The sequence below is a fragment of the Equus przewalskii genome, chromosome 7 (assembly GCF_037783145.1).
Source record: "Equus przewalskii isolate Varuska chromosome 7, EquPr2, whole genome shotgun sequence".
NCBI lineage: Eukaryota > Metazoa > Chordata > Mammalia > Perissodactyla > Equidae > Equus > Equus przewalskii.
Window position 1 is genome coordinate 14,923,193 of NC_091837.1, and position 14,848 is coordinate 14,938,040.

The following is a 14,848-nucleotide window of genomic DNA, read 5'->3' on the forward strand; positions in this document are numbered from 1 at the left end:
TACAGACATGTTGAGCAAAAGGAGCCAGACACATACACACAAAAACATGCTGTTGGATATTTATATAATATAAAGTTCAAGAACAGGCAAAGCTAATCTATCATGATAGACGGCAGAACAGAGGTTACTTCCGGGAAGGTTTTTGACTGGGAAGAGGACGGGCGTGGGACCCTTCTTGGGTGCTGGAAATGCTCTATGTCCTAATCTGGGCGATGGTTACACAAGTCTACACATACGTAAAAATTCATTGAGTTGTACAATTAATACGCACTTTATGTATGTTATACCTCAATTAGACAGTTTTGGGGTTTTTTTGAGGAAGATTAGCCCTAAGCTAACATCTGCTGCCAATCCTCCTCTTTTTTCTGAGGAAGACTGGCCCTGAGCTAACATCGGTGCCCATCTTTCTCTACTTTCTATGTGGGACGCCTGCCACAGGATGGCTTGACAAGCTGTGCCATGTCCGCACCCGGGTTCCGAACCGGCGAACCCCAGGCCACCGAAGCAGATCATGCCTGCTTAATGGCTGCATCACCGGGCTAGCCCAGACAGTTTTTTAAAAAGATATTTAAGGGGCCGGTCCCGTGGCTGAGTGGTTAAGTTCGCGCGCTGCGCTGCAGGCAGCCCAGTGTTTGTTAGTTTGCATCCTGGGCGCGGGCATGGCACCGCTCATCAAACCACACCGAGGCAGCGTCCCACATGCCACAACTAGAAGGACCCACAACGAAGAATATACAACTATGTACTGGGGGGCTTTGGGGAGCAAAAGGAAAAAAACAAACTCTTTAAAAAAAATTTTAAAAAAAGATATTCAAGCAGAAAAAAAAAGAGTACTAAACAGTATGATCCTATTCTTAAAAAGAAAATAAAAGGAAAAATATAATTTAACCTAAGGCAGCAGTTCTCATCTCAAACTTTTCTCTTTGTCTTAGGACCCCTTTATACTCAAATTATTGAGAATCCCAAAGAGCTTTTGGTTTTGTGGGATGTATCGATACTTACCAAGGATATTAAAACTGAGAAATGTTTAAGACACAATACACAAATTCCATTAGCCGTCAGAGCAATAATGTCAGCGCATGTCATTGTAGCCTCTGGAAAACTTTACTGTCCACTCTGAGAGAGGGGGAAAAGGCAAATAACATCTTACTATTATTATGGAAGTAATTTTGACATTGAGGACTCCCTAAAAGGGTCTCAGGAAACCCAGTGGTCCCTGGATCTCACTTTGAGAACCACTGGCTCAAGGGGAAAATGACAGAAGAACACCCCCTGCATGATAAATTATTCTCTCTCGGTGCTGGGATTATAACATTTTCATTTGCTTCTTTGTGCTTTTCTGTTAAAAAGTTGGAAAATATAACGACCACAGATTGTTTTTGCAAACAAAAAACGAGACAATACGTCAGTCCATAAGATTGTTGAAAAGCCAAAACAGTGACAACATATTTGGTTATATGGAAAAATTAAAGCGAGCTCCAACTTGAAAACAGAGGTCCCATTTCCGTGTCAATTCCTGGCCTCTAAGTGCAAGTTCTTGCCCTCAAAAGTTCCACCGTCCAGCTTGGGGAGAGAATAGAAATGCATACACAACTGCATGGCAAGGTAATAGAAAATAAACGTCCCGAGACCCTCGAATGCAGCGGCTGCATCCTACACAGTACTGCAAACTCAGGCGTGGAGCAGAACCACCCATCACAGCTACAAGCCAGCGATCGCGAAGCCGAGTTCCGAAACGACTAAACCAGAGACAGTCTCAGCAGAACGCAGGCGCTCTGCAAACGCAGAGGGAGGCGGAGCTTGAAGGAGACTGACACTGGGCTTGGCCTCTCAATACTCTAGCTCCGCCCACCTACCCTACCTCCCTGTCTGAGTGGCTGCAAGACTTGCGGAGGCTAACTTCCCATTGGCCACCGGTGGGAACGCAGACATCCGGTTTGCGCGTCGGGGCGGCGGGCGAGGAGGCAGCCATGGTGCGGTTCAAACACAGGTAGGCATCCTTTGCCCGGTCCCTGCGGCCCGGGCCCCGCGCTCACCTTCTTCTCGCCCGCTGCAGGTATCTGCTCTGTGAAGTGGTGTCTGACGACCCCCGCTGCCGCCTGAGCCTAGAAGACCGAGTGCTGGGCAGCCTCGTACGGGACACGATCGCCCGCGTGCACGGGACTTTCGGCGCTGCCGCCAGTTCCATTGGCTTCGCCGGTGCGGGGGTGCTGGGGAACCGGGCGGACGGCGGGATTTGGAGGGAGCAGAGGCCGGAGGGGTTGAGGGGAAGAAGGGGCACGAGCGACGTAGCATCTAAGCCCGATGCATCATCCTCTATATCGTCCTTTTTGGGCGTCTGGGACCCCGAGCCCGAGGTCTGGACGATCCGAAATTAGGCGGAGGTATAAGAGCATAAGGCAATGGAACTTTAGGCAAGAGTCGCCTGTACTTATTTGGCATGTGTATATTGGCGACTGCAATTGAATTTAATATGATGGTTAGAATTAAATCAGGGGAGCCGTGTATACCGGGTGTTATTTGGCTGGTTACATTGACATCACATGGAAAAACCATGTTGTCAGAATTAGCCCTGAAAAGCCCTTAATAGGGCCAGAAAAGTACAGAACATAGAATTGTGTGTATAGAAATCAGGAAGAAGGGGCCGGTGGTGGCGCAGCGGTGAAGTGCGCATGTTCCACTTCGGTGGCCCCAGGTTTGATAGTTTGGATCCCGGTTCGGACATGGTACCACTTCGCAAGCCATGCTGTGGTAGGCGTCCCACATATAAAGTAGAGGACGACGGGCACGGATGTTAGCTCAGGGCTCATCTTCCTCAAAAAAAATGAAGAGGGCCCTCCCTACAGCCACACTATCTAAAGTGGTTCCCTCTTTGACCATGTGCTTGAAGCGGAGTCCTGGAGAATTAAATGCACATAAGCACAACTTTCCTACGTTAGGTGAGACTCGGTTGGCTGTTGCAGGAGCCTACAGAGCCCAGATGCAGTGGAACCACCTGTTTTTCAGCCAAGGGTTTTCTGAGGAAGATGGATTCCACCCCCACCCCCACCCCCATTTATTAACTAGTCAGTGAATTAGAAGAGTATTTAAAATTCTAAATTCATTCACCAATTCTGAGTGGTGTGTAAGGCACTGGGTGTTGTTAATCCCTTCCATAAACGAACGTCTGTCCTAAAATTTTTTTTCTTTCAGGAATCTGATTTTACTCACTGATGCATCCCAAGTGGCATTGCCTTGAACATTTTCTGGCACGTAGTAGGCCATCAGTTACACTAAAGTTTTTAACCTGCTCTTGAGAATCGTTTCTCCAAATGATTTTTTTTCTGCTGTAGTGCGATACCTCAATGCCTATACTGGAATAGTGCTACTTCGATGCCGGAAGGAATTCTACCAGCTTGTGTGGTCAGCTCTCCCCTTCATCACATACTTGGAGAACAAAGGTCACCGTTACCCGTGTTTTCTCAACACCTTACACGTGGGAGGTAGGGATGCATATGGTATGGCTGCTGATTTTCAATAGGTAACAGGTTCAGAGTTCGGGGGAGGGGGTGTCGTCTTCCTGCTAGCCTGCCACAAACAAGATACTTTCCCCTAGCTCTGAAAGTCTTTGAGGCAGACACCTTTCACAAGCTGTTGACCACAAAGCTCTTTCATGTGCCAGGTACAATTAGAACATGTCAGAAGTTCCTGATTCAGTACAACCGGAGACAGCTGTTGATCTTGTTGCAACACTGCACTGATGAAGGTAAGCAGCACCAGCCCAGTGCCCACTGAGCAGTGACTGACCTGACCTTCCAGCTGAGGAAGGGGTCGCTCCCAAAGGTATCTTTCATCCCTGCCTTTGCTGTCTGCCTTTCTCCAGGAGAGCGGGAAGCTATCCAGAAGTCTGTCACAAGAAGCTGTTTACTAGAGGAGGAGTCGGGTGAGGAGGAGCTTTCAGATGGTGGCGGTGAGGAGGCTGCTGACACAATGGAGTGAACCTCTGCAGGCTGCATAGTGCTCAAGCCTCAGGACCCAGTTGGAGGAGGACACTCTGGGAGGCAGCGGCATCTTCTACAATTCTGCAAGCTGATGACTAGCAAACACAGGCCAAGTTACCAGCTCAAGATGGAGGACTTACTCACTTAAAACAAAGTGAGGTCACCCTTACCTAGCATTCCTGGTTAAGGGGTTCTGCAGGTTGTGAAGCCCCTATAGTTACAGACATCTTTGTATTCTTATTGCCTGGCCAAGAGCAGATTTAATAAATGCATCTGGCTTCCATAGCATTTAGCAAACTTAAATTCAAGCTTGCCCAAGTCTCTTTCCCCCTCTACTCCTGGCCTCAGTGGGGAGATTGGCTCCGTATGTGGTAGTGGATGCAAACCCTCCCATCTGAGGCCCTGTAACAGCAGCCCCTAGGATGGGCCCTAAGCAAACTAGGTCATTTAGAGCAGAAGTATGAGTCAAACTCAGCTGGTCTCATTACTGACCCAAAGGGCCTTAAAAATACCCTATTCCTTGCCAATACTTAATCAGATAACTTGACCAAAAATGCAGTTCTTGCACTTTTCTTGGGGGGGTGGGGGGGAACCTGGCCTCACCTGACGTCATTATTACAAAGCTGAGTAGCAGCTGCCAACTTCTGGTAGTTTTCTGCAGTTCCACCCTTCCCTATTGCCTTACACCTGAGGACACGTGAGACTGCCACACTCACAGGGATTAGGAGGGACGAGAGACTTGTGGTCAGTTTTGATCTGCCTACTAATGACATTTCTCAGATCTGTTTTCTCCATAATAAAATGGATGTCACTCAAAGTCCCTTACACATACAACAGAAAGATTTGTGATTTTTTGCTTCAACGTGCCCCTTTGTGGGCTAGAACACCCTCACCCACCCAGGAGTTCTTGACCCAGGACTTCTGAACCTCTCCCTTTTAAGAATGGCAGGTTAATGCTAAGCCAGCCCAAGACCCTTTAGGTCTGACACTAGAAAAGACATTACTCCATGACAGCAGAATTGCTCAAGCTCAAAGTAGCTGTTACTTTAACCTATTTAAGAAGTATGTCTAGAGGGCCGGCCCACTGGTACAAGCAGTTAAGTTCGCATGCTCTGCTTCGGTGGCCTGGAGTTTGCCAGTTCAGATCCTGGGCCCGGACCTACACACCATTTGTCAAGCCGTGCTGTAGCAGGCGTCCCACATATAAAGTAAAGGAACATGGGCACGGATGTTAGCTCAGGGCCAGTCTTCCTCAACAAAAAGGAGGATTGGTGGCAGATGTTAGCTCAGGGCTAATTTTCCTCAAAAAAAAAAAAAAGCATGTCTAGCTGACCTATAATGAACTTTAAAAAACCAGAAAGCTCACATTGCTTGTGCAGGTGCTTTATTGCAACTATTTGCCTTCACATTCTATTACACCTAGAGGTCACTTTATTAAGCAGCAAAAGAAATCACATCACTCAAATTCAGCTTGAACCAGGGCATAAGACAGCTCTAAACAACAGGGAGGTGGTGGGCAACCCCACTGCTTTCAAACCTGCCCTGCTCTGCCTCCAGGTGTGCCAGACTCCTCTGCTCATACAACTCAGGCCACTGTCACTTGAAACAAGCTTGATCTAAAGGTTGCCAGGTCCCAGGGCTTCCGCAGTCAATGACAGTTACAGCTTTCCTTGCCAAACAAACCACGTTCGAGAGGCAAAATCCTCCATCACACCTGCAAGTGCAACCCAGGTCTGGCACCACAGCCCGGCCATTTGTCAGAAGAAAAATGGCAACTCTAACTGTCCTAAATTCATTTTACTCCCATCCCTCTGTTTCTTTAACAAGAGGAGAACTGCACAGATAGAAAAGATTCAGCTATTTTTACATGACAAACTGGTAGGTATGCTGAAACCATGATGCCCTGACATGTGATGTCACAGCAGAGAAGTGCTGCTATGCCACTCTGGTTTGGGCTGCTCCAAGGGATGTCAAAGGGACTCAGACTTATTTTGGGTTGAGAAAAAATAATGGGTCATAAAGACTAACCTGGCAATGAACTAAAAACCTTGGCAGGAAGAGATCTCTTGTGAGTGTCAATACTTTATTTTGGTGTAAAGACAGGAAGCTGGAAAATACACTGTATTTAAAATTTTCTTGGTTCCCCCTCACACTGTGGAAACCCCCTCCCCCCAGAGCTAATCTGTCCAAACTCAAATACTTAAAAATTACAGCAGCAAAACAAAAGCACGGAAAAAAGAAAACCAAATGGAGAAGGTAGCCTGGGCCAGTAGTGTCACTTGGTGTGGACGACTGAGGTGCTGAACAGGAGCTTCTGTTTCTGTTTTTTTCTCTTCTTTCCTCCTTTCTCTTCTAAATGGAAACAGAAAGGGCGCTCAGGTTAGAATGCTATCCCCTTGTCCCCAACCAGCTTTCATTAGTGAGAGAGTGGCAGCTGAGAGCGCAGGCTGTGGAATTAGACTGCCTACTAGACTCAAACACCAGTCCTTGCATCCGCCAGCTGTGTGTGTGTGTGTGCTTTTTTTTCTGCTTGAGGTATCTTCTGGGGAGATACCCAAATCCCCCCAGTACATAGTTGTATATCCTAGTTGCAGGTCCTTCTAGTTGTGGCATGTGGGACGCCACCTCACCGGGGCCTGACGAGCAGTGCCATGTCGGCACCCAGGATCCGAACCAGCGAAACCCTGGGCCGCCGCAGTAGAGCACGTGAACCCAACCACTTGGCCATGGGGCGGGGCCCAACTGTGTGTGTTTTTAAATCTTTTAAAAAAATTTTGTGTGCGTGTGAGGAAGACTGTCACTGCACTAACATCTGTGCCAATCTTCCTCTATCTTATGTGGGAAGCTGCCACAGCGTGCTAAGATGAGTGGTGCTAGGTCTGCGCCCAGGAACCAAACCTCCAAACCCCAGGCTGTCGATGTGGAGCACTTGAACTTAACCACTACACCACCAGGCCAGCCCCTAGGTGTTTATTTCTAGGCAAGTCACTTTATGCCCCTAGACCTCCCGTTCCTCATCAGTAATGTAAGAGTTACACCCATTTAATGGGGTTATTGAGAGAATAAAATTAGCACAGTGCTAGGCACATAGAAAGCACACCATAAATGTTAGTGTTATCCTTGTCTAATGAATACCAGAGTAGGGGTGGGCTTTGAGCTTGACTTTTCCTTCTATTAGCCACCCTTTACCAACCCAGTATTCTAAAATCTACCCTCCACCACTGTGTGAGTTGTTCCTCAGAATTTCACATCCAGGCCTCAATAATTAATCTGGGGTGGCAAAAAGGTCCTGATATACCAAATGGAATGTTAGTTGACACGAGAATGTGAGCCTAGAGGCTCAGAGGGAAAGTGCCCGACTGATTAGTGATGTCTGCCACTGGATCCAGTTGGGAATGACAACCCTGAGCTGAGCACTCCACTGTTTTGCCTTTACCAGAGAGGGGATCCGAAGTAGCTGGCGTGTCCAGCTTCATGAAGGCTGCTTCAATAGCTTGGCTGAAGGAATTCTGGAAGCTGGGCACAGGAACACGGTCCGAGTTATCACTCTCCCCATCGCTGTCCACAGGGGCAGGAGGAATTAAGCTGTTTTCATCTAAAAAACACCAGTATTACAATTCTAGAAACAACTCTAGAGGCTTTTACTTTCTGAAAGGGGTCAATTCCCCCTTCACCACAGGTCCAACCTCACCTTTCTTTGGAGCAGTTTTGGGCCACACATCTGCTTTTGCTTTTCCGACCCTCAGCATCTGCCAAAGTGGGAAAGGGGGGAAAAAAGAATTTTAAGTAACTGGTCCAATTTCTTTTTGAGACTCCTACCTTGATGCTAACTGGTTAGGGGGCCAAAGAACCAACTACCACCTCTTGAAAAAAGATTTTCTAGGTATTTTCTCCTTAACACACTGTTTTGGTCATGTCCTCTATATCTTGACCAATGCAACTGGCAGTGAAACTCACAAGGTGGGAAACCAGAAGCTGTTTTGTTCCTTAAGAAACAAGTAAATATTGCCAAGAAGGAATAAGAGGTTCTTATTCAGACTCTCAAGTTGGGAATCCTGACTTTGTGTCATTCCCTGCTTCTAATAAATTTTCCTGCTCTTCTTAGGACCCCTAAAAACATCAACCTCTTGGAGTAAGCAGTGTGCAGTACTCTCCAATTTTAAAACAAACCACTTGGCAATTGAACTTCAGTTATTTAAGGCCATGAAAAGGACAATTTATCCTGAAACTGCTCCAACAGCCTTCACTGCCTTTTACAGTCTTTGCTTTTTCAGTAACTCCTTAACTTGTAGATCCAGCCATAGACCAGATTCCCGCAAGTATAGTAAAATCAGAGCAATCCTTTCTGCCCGAGGAATTTTTTCATCTCACTTGGCCAAGGCCAGCTCTGTAATTGTTGAGGGCCACTATGACTCTGATCTGCCACACACGTCATTGCCAACTCAAAGCAAGGTGGATTTTATTCCTGGAAAAATACAAAGAGACAAGCCTCACAAGATTCAAGTACGAATGTCTTGACCTAAAGTATGTGTCCCAAAGTGAGGCTTGCGTATCATTTAAGATCAGCTGGATTGGCAGACAATGATTTCATTGAATAACTTTTCTTCATCACGTCCCACTTTGATGATCTCCCTGGGAGTTTGGGGTCCAAATACAGTATGGCATCTGAATCATCTTCCTCTTAAAACATCATTAAAATATATATATTTTATTCTTGCCACCAAACGTTTAAATGTTTAACTTGAATCCACTCATGAAAAAACAGACAAATGCAAACTGCAGGACATTCTATAAAGCACCTGGCTGGGATGCTACAAAAATATCAATGCCATGGGGGGAAAAACAAAAAAAAAACGGAGGCGAAAGGAACGGTTATGGATCAAAGGAGACTAAAGAGACTTTGACAACAAAATGCAGTGAGTAACCTGTGACTGAATCTGACTGAACATACAGGACACTGGGACAAATGGGGAAACAGAAATATGTACCATAGTAGATATTACTGAATCAGTTGTATTTCTTTGATGTGATAATGATAAATGTGGTTATATAGAAGAATGTCATTTTGGGGGCATGTATCTCAAGTATTTAGTGGTGAAGTGTCATTCATGAGGTCTGTAACTTATTTTCAACATAGCAAAAAAATACAAAAAGAAAGCAAATATAGGAAAATAGTAACAACTGGCGAATCTAGGTGAAAGGTATGAGTGTTCATTATACTATTCTTTCAACTCTTTAAAGTTGGAAGTGTTTCAAAATATAAAGTTGAAAAAAAGAATGGCAATAAAACCTAGTTAAAAAACAACTTAAGCATTTGACATAACTCCTGAGAGCCACTTGCTTATAACCGCTGAAGCCTAGCAGTTAATTTTCAGGATTGCTCTCAATTATTTCATCCTCCTTGACTTCAGGACTCTCTTACCAAAGTTCAATTCCTGCTTATTTCTCAGTACAAACTGCCATTTGTATGTGAGAAACATCCATTATCAACTGCTCTAAAGGACTGTTAAGCTAATAATTCCAAATTAGCCCCAAAGAAGTTAATACTGACTTCTTATGGGGGTGCGGTCAAGCTGTCCATCTTCCTCAGTAATCTGAACGCAGGAATGGTGAGTGTTTGCTGGTTCTTTAAAACATTAATAAAGTGATTTGACATCAAGTCTCACTAGCCTAGTGTTCCCCGCCCCAGCTCCCCAAGAAAGCTGGTTTGGCTAGTTACAAGATAACCAAGACAACCTTTCCCTTCCCTCAGTGAAGAGGAATGGTTTATCACATGTTACATGCCGCTTGAAACACAGGTCCTAGAACCAGGGAACAGTTAAAATTGATTGATATACTCCCAGCCCCTCAGTACACAAGTATCTCATGATTTGTTAAATAGTTAAAACTCTGCTTCTCCCTCAGTTACTCTTGGCCTCTTTCCTTGTAAATCTATGGCAATATCTGAGACTAAATCCATGTTCCCTCTTAAGGAGGCCTTCCGTGATTATTATAGTCAGTGCAACATTAGCTGCTAAGTCTCTCCTCCTCCAACAGAGGGATTTCCAGAAAGAACAAGCAGCAGAGTTCATGGTAAATACCCTTAGGCTGCTTCACAAGCAAAGGATTTACCTGGGCAAAGGAAGGGAAGGGAGAGTCTTCTTCCAGACTGCCAACGCAGAATGAAGAACTGCCCTGACTGGCAGTGGGTGACAGAGGGGTCAGCAGAAAGTCTGAAAGGGAACGAGAAACCTCATTATACAAATTCCAAAGAGTTAGTATCCTCTTAACAAGAAAGGAGAATGAACCCTGAACCAGGTCTGGATAATTACCAACCCCACTTCAAAAAACAAACCTTGATCCAACTTCAACTCTGCCACATTCTTACAAGGCCAAGAACGTGGCCTATTATATATATACGGAGAGAAAAGTTTAGTGGTTACAACAATACTAGAAGGCATGGCAGAATCTATTCTCACAATAAAAAAACCCTTCACACATGAGCTGGCTCTCAAGGCCTAGGTATTGGACTGCCATGGACTGGTTTTATGTGGATGAAAAAGCTCCAAGAAAAGATATAAATTTAATCAGGTCAGCCTTATGTTCCAGCCAGCAGATATCTACAATCTGGGAATATTCAGGTAGAATCCAAAACACACATCAACAAAACCCAGCATGAAGAAGTAAGCTTTTCCCTGATACTGCCTAGGTAATAGTCTTCTCCATTCTTTCTGACCTAGCATTGAACATTTCCGCAGATTGGTCTACCTACTGCCCTGACCACTGCTGGGAGGGAGAAGCCTATTCACTCTCCCAGTAGCAGGCCCTAGGCAGCCAGGGCTGCTTAGTACCTCATTCCTAGGACCATCCAAGTGCTCTTGCCCAAACAACATTAAAGCTCATATGCGTTCAGAAAAGCTAGTACATGAAAACACAATCTTTGTATCACAATGTCCATGTTCTGCTCATATTCCTTTGTCCAGCAGCTCTCTTCTTAGTTAAACTGAAGAGCATATAGGTGGTGCAGCCCTCAAGATACAGGTAATACTCCCCGTCCCAGCCACTAAGTGCTTGCCTTAGCCTCAGGCTCCTAATCTGCAAAGTGATAGGCATATGATCATCACAAGGATCACCAAAAGTTTTACATATTCTGATCTTGGACATTTTGTTTAAAATGCCTGACAGTGAAATAAACTTTAAGTATCAAAAACCATCTGCCATCTGGATGAGATCAGACAAGATAGCTCTCTGAAATTACAGTAACTCTTAAGCATTCATTTCATAACACATTAATACATCCTCTTTATATAAGAAAAAGCATTTTCTGGGGTCGGCCTCGTGGTCAAGTGGTTAAGTTCGCGCACTCCGTTTCAGCAGCCCAGGGTTTCACTGGTTTGGATCTTGGGTGCAGACATGGCACCGCTCATCAGGCCACACTGAGGCAGCATCTCACATGCCACAACTAGAAGAACCCACAACTAAAATATACAACTATGTACTGAGGGCACTGGGGGAGAAAAAGCAGGAAAAAAATTTTAAAAAGATTGGCAACAGTTGTTAGCTTAGGTGCCAATCTTAAAAAAACCCCACATTTTTAAAAGTCTAAAGACCCCTTTGAACCACCTCTCAGTCTTTTTTTTTTTTTTAAAGATTGGCACCTGAGCTAACATCTGTGCCAATCTTCCTCTATTTTGTATGTGGGACACTGCCACAGTGTGGCTTGACGAGCAATGGGGTCCGCGCACAGGATCTGAATCCAAGAACCCCACGCTACCAAAGCAGAGCACACAAACTCAACCACTATGCCACTGGGCCAGCCCCTTTGTGTTTTTTTAAACCCACAAATGGTATCATGTTTTGTCTTGTTCTACAACTTCCTTTATCTTAAAGATCTACCTATTAGTTCATGAAGAGAGCTATTTCTTTCTTCAATACATGTAAAGTATTTTATAGCATAAATGCTATAATTTAGCCATTTCCCTACCAGTAGACTTTGCAGGCTGTGTCTTTTTTCCTTGCTATTATAAATAATGCTACAATAAGGAGACACATACAAAGATGCTTAAGCATACAGGGGGAGTAAAAGTAAAAACTAGAAGTAAGACAGCTGGGTTGCAGGGAAGAATCTAGGTTCAACCATCTGCCATATGAGCTGCCTTGAGTTTTTAGAAGCCGGCAGGCCATAAAGTAGTCAATACAGCCAATAAGAAAGGTGAAGCAAATGGCAAGAATTTGATGTACCTCAGGAATATATAAACTACCCGAAGTAAGGTTAATCACCTAAAGACCCCACCTTGCCGAGTAGAAGGGATGTAAATTCAGACGCTAGGGTAGATCTGTGGCTGATGACCGACTTCATTCTTTAAATCTCAACTGTATTTACCTGCTTGGGAACCCGGACTTCTGCTAAGAGGAGAAATGGACAGGGCCCCATGGCCCTCGGTGCTGGTGGGACCCAAAGCAGAATCGGAGGAGCAGGTATAGGAATTGAAGGCAGGAAACTGCTGTAGATTCTCTAAGGGAATGTGGACTTCTGGGTCTGCAAAAGAAAGAGAACAGTAGGCCCACCTACAGAACTTCTCAAATCTTTTCTAACAGTTGAGGACAGCCAATATGAATCCCCTGGGGTTTGAAGGATGTAGACAGAAGTTTTAAAACCCAAATTTATAATAACTGTCATTTTATAATATGACTTTGTTTTAATATAAAAGCCTTGTTCTAATAATTTGTAATTGAAGCTGGGTGATAAACATGGGGGTAAATTATTCTGTTCTATATACCTGTGTTTGAATACTTCCATAATAAAAAAAATTAAAACAAAAAAGACCTGTTCCTGAAACACCAATTTTCTCAAACTTTTAAGACTCGTGCCAAAAAGCTACACAGCATTGGGACCCCAGCTATATACTTATCCCAGGTGGAGAAGTAAAATTCATGTCTACCATACAATATGGAGTGAAAAATAGCTAAGTCCTTTCCCTAGCCAAAGACTCAATTCCTTTTTTCTGGAGGGTAACTAGGCCCTCATGTCACACTAATCTCCTGGGTTCAATGAAGCTTATGCTGGAGAACCAGATCAAAAAACCCTGTGATTATTAGTATGAAAGAGCTCTTAAATCTAACTTCCTGCATATATTTCCTAGTTTTTCAAGGTTTCTACTATCTCAGACTCTCTTGGCAGACTTGCTGTGTATAGATGTCCCTTTGAGAGTCAAAGGTGTGGTTGATGATCCATCCTGAGAGCACGTGGGACAACTATCCCCACCACTCAGCTGATCTCCTATTCCCTTCCTCAGGACAGGTTTTTTCACCCACTATGCCAAAGATGAATTTAATCTTACTCCTTACAATGACCCGCATTAACTCACTTAATTCTCAGGTAAGTCTATGAAGGAGGTACTCTTACAATTCACATTTAAGAGGAGGAGCTGAGATAGGAACCCAAGCAGTCTGGCTCCTGGGCCTGGGCACTGAGCCCCTCTACAATGATGCACAGCCGAACTAGTCAAAAACGCAAGTTCCTGAACTTACACTTGCCCTGTTTCTTGTTCTCCTCCATCTCAATTCTGCGCTCTCGGCGGCGTTCCTCCCGAGCCTTCTTCTGGCGCTGACGCTTCCTCTTCTCAATGTCATCTGCAGGTTGGTCAGATTGTGAGGGGGCAGACAACCTGACCATTAACCCCTCCCAGTTGACTAATGTGACTTATGTGGCCGTAGCTATACAAGTGGGCCCAGGTGGACTGGATGAATGGATGGAGTGTATCAGGAGGCACTGAGACTAATGACACAGCTCCATAATGCCTCCCACACTGGGTTTCTAGCCACAAGAATCCCTGAACCTCACTTATAAAGAGAAGCAAAGTAGGGGCATTCTCACCTGAGAATATCTCCAGGGTTTCCTTAGAGACCAGAGGAGGCTGCAGAGCCAGTTCACAGATGCTGAACTCACAGGTGAGTGGCAAGTGAGAGAGATATCTGTGACGCTGTCGAACATCCTACAGTGGAAAAGGGAGCAACACTCAACTAAGACCAGGCCTAACTCTGAGAGCAGATTCCCACCCCATATCCAACTGTGTACACACCCTCACAGACAGCACTAGGGCTCAAAGAGTAGTGCTCACATCATCACCATTTTGAAAAGCCAAATGGAAATTGTCAATTAACCTTCAATAAGGTAGAACAAGCAGTTTTTTGGTTTGTGCTGCAAATGAATGAATCAAGTCTGGTAGTAAATAATCTAAAGCTGATCAGTTGTTTCTGACTTTCTGGGGTCCATGACTGAAGGGACGATAACGAGTTATTTGTTGGCCAAAAATCTGGGAACCACTGACAGAATTAATGATAACTGAGAAGGCAGATAAAACAGATTTCCCTACTAAATGAAGTTTGGCCTAAAACAGTAAAAAATGAAGCCCATCAATTTAAGTTTAATTTTCTTTTCTATTGTTTTTCTATGTTTTACGAAAAGTTTATAGCACTCAGAAAGTCTATAAATTTGAGGCTGATAACAAATTTATGATCAATACAGGGATAACTCTCAAAGGGCAAAAATTCACATATGTAAATTATCAGACAATAATTCACAGGTATCTGCTAAGCCAAAAATGCATCTCAAGCTTGTGTAAGCTAGCTTAAAACCTCAAAGGACTTCTTGTTTTCTTGGACGGTCTTCTCAAGCAATAAGGAGAAAGAGAAATAAAAACAAACTCATCTTCAACAGAAATAGGAGATACCTATACTCCCAAACCACAGTAAGTGAACTTGCAAAGCAGAGAGCAGTGGTCACTGACTTAACAGAACCCTAGCATGGTAAGGGAGCACCATTTAACTTTCAAAAAATTCATGGGCACCATCACTGACAAAAATAGACTTAAAAATACAAAAACTAA

At 44.4% G+C, this 14,848-nt stretch overlaps 2 protein-coding genes across 3 annotated transcripts in view; one reads left to right on the forward strand and one right to left on the reverse strand.

The window, feature by feature from the left end:
- Positions 1-742: 742 nt before the first annotated feature.
- Positions 743-4,811, forward strand: POP5 (POP5 homolog, ribonuclease P/MRP subunit). The gene is made up of 5 exons (XM_070628709.1): positions 743-1,990; positions 2,057-2,199; positions 3,333-3,482; positions 3,662-3,745; positions 3,863-4,811. Exons 1-5 carry the CDS (start codon positions 1,971-1,973, stop codon positions 3,976-3,978), a joined length of 513 nt encoding a protein of 170 aa, XP_070484810.1. The 5' UTR covers positions 743-1,970; the 3' UTR covers positions 3,979-4,811.
- Positions 4,812-5,347: 536 nt separating this feature from the next.
- Positions 5,348-14,848, reverse strand: part of RNF10 (ring finger protein 10) — a 31,629-nt gene continuing 22,128 nt past the window's right edge. For both annotated transcript variants that reach the window (XM_008507125.2, XM_008507132.2), the window contains 7 exons: positions 13,837-13,954; positions 13,491-13,592; positions 12,343-12,498; positions 10,092-10,192; positions 7,672-7,729; positions 7,417-7,575; positions 5,348-6,332 (listed from right to left, as the gene is read on the reverse strand). In XM_008507125.2, coding sequence (XP_008505347.1) covers positions 6,256-6,332; positions 7,417-7,575; positions 7,672-7,729; positions 10,092-10,192; positions 12,343-12,498; positions 13,491-13,592; positions 13,837-13,954 — 771 coding nt within the window. In that variant the 3' untranslated portion in view covers positions 5,348-6,255. The remainder of the gene's footprint in view (positions 6,333-7,416; positions 7,576-7,671; positions 7,730-10,091; positions 10,193-12,342; positions 12,499-13,490; positions 13,593-13,836; positions 13,955-14,848) is intronic.

Coding starts and splice junctions, on each gene's coding strand:
- POP5 (XM_070628709.1), top strand. CDS start 1,971: ATGGTGCGGTTCAAACACAG. Junction 2,200..3,332: donor CAGTTCCATTGGCTTCGCCG/GTGCGGGGGTGC, acceptor TTTCTGCTGTAG/TGCGATACCTCAATGCCTAT. Junction 3,483..3,661: donor CAACACCTTACACGTGGGAG/GTAGGGATGCAT, acceptor TTCATGTGCCAG/GTACAATTAGAACATGTCAG.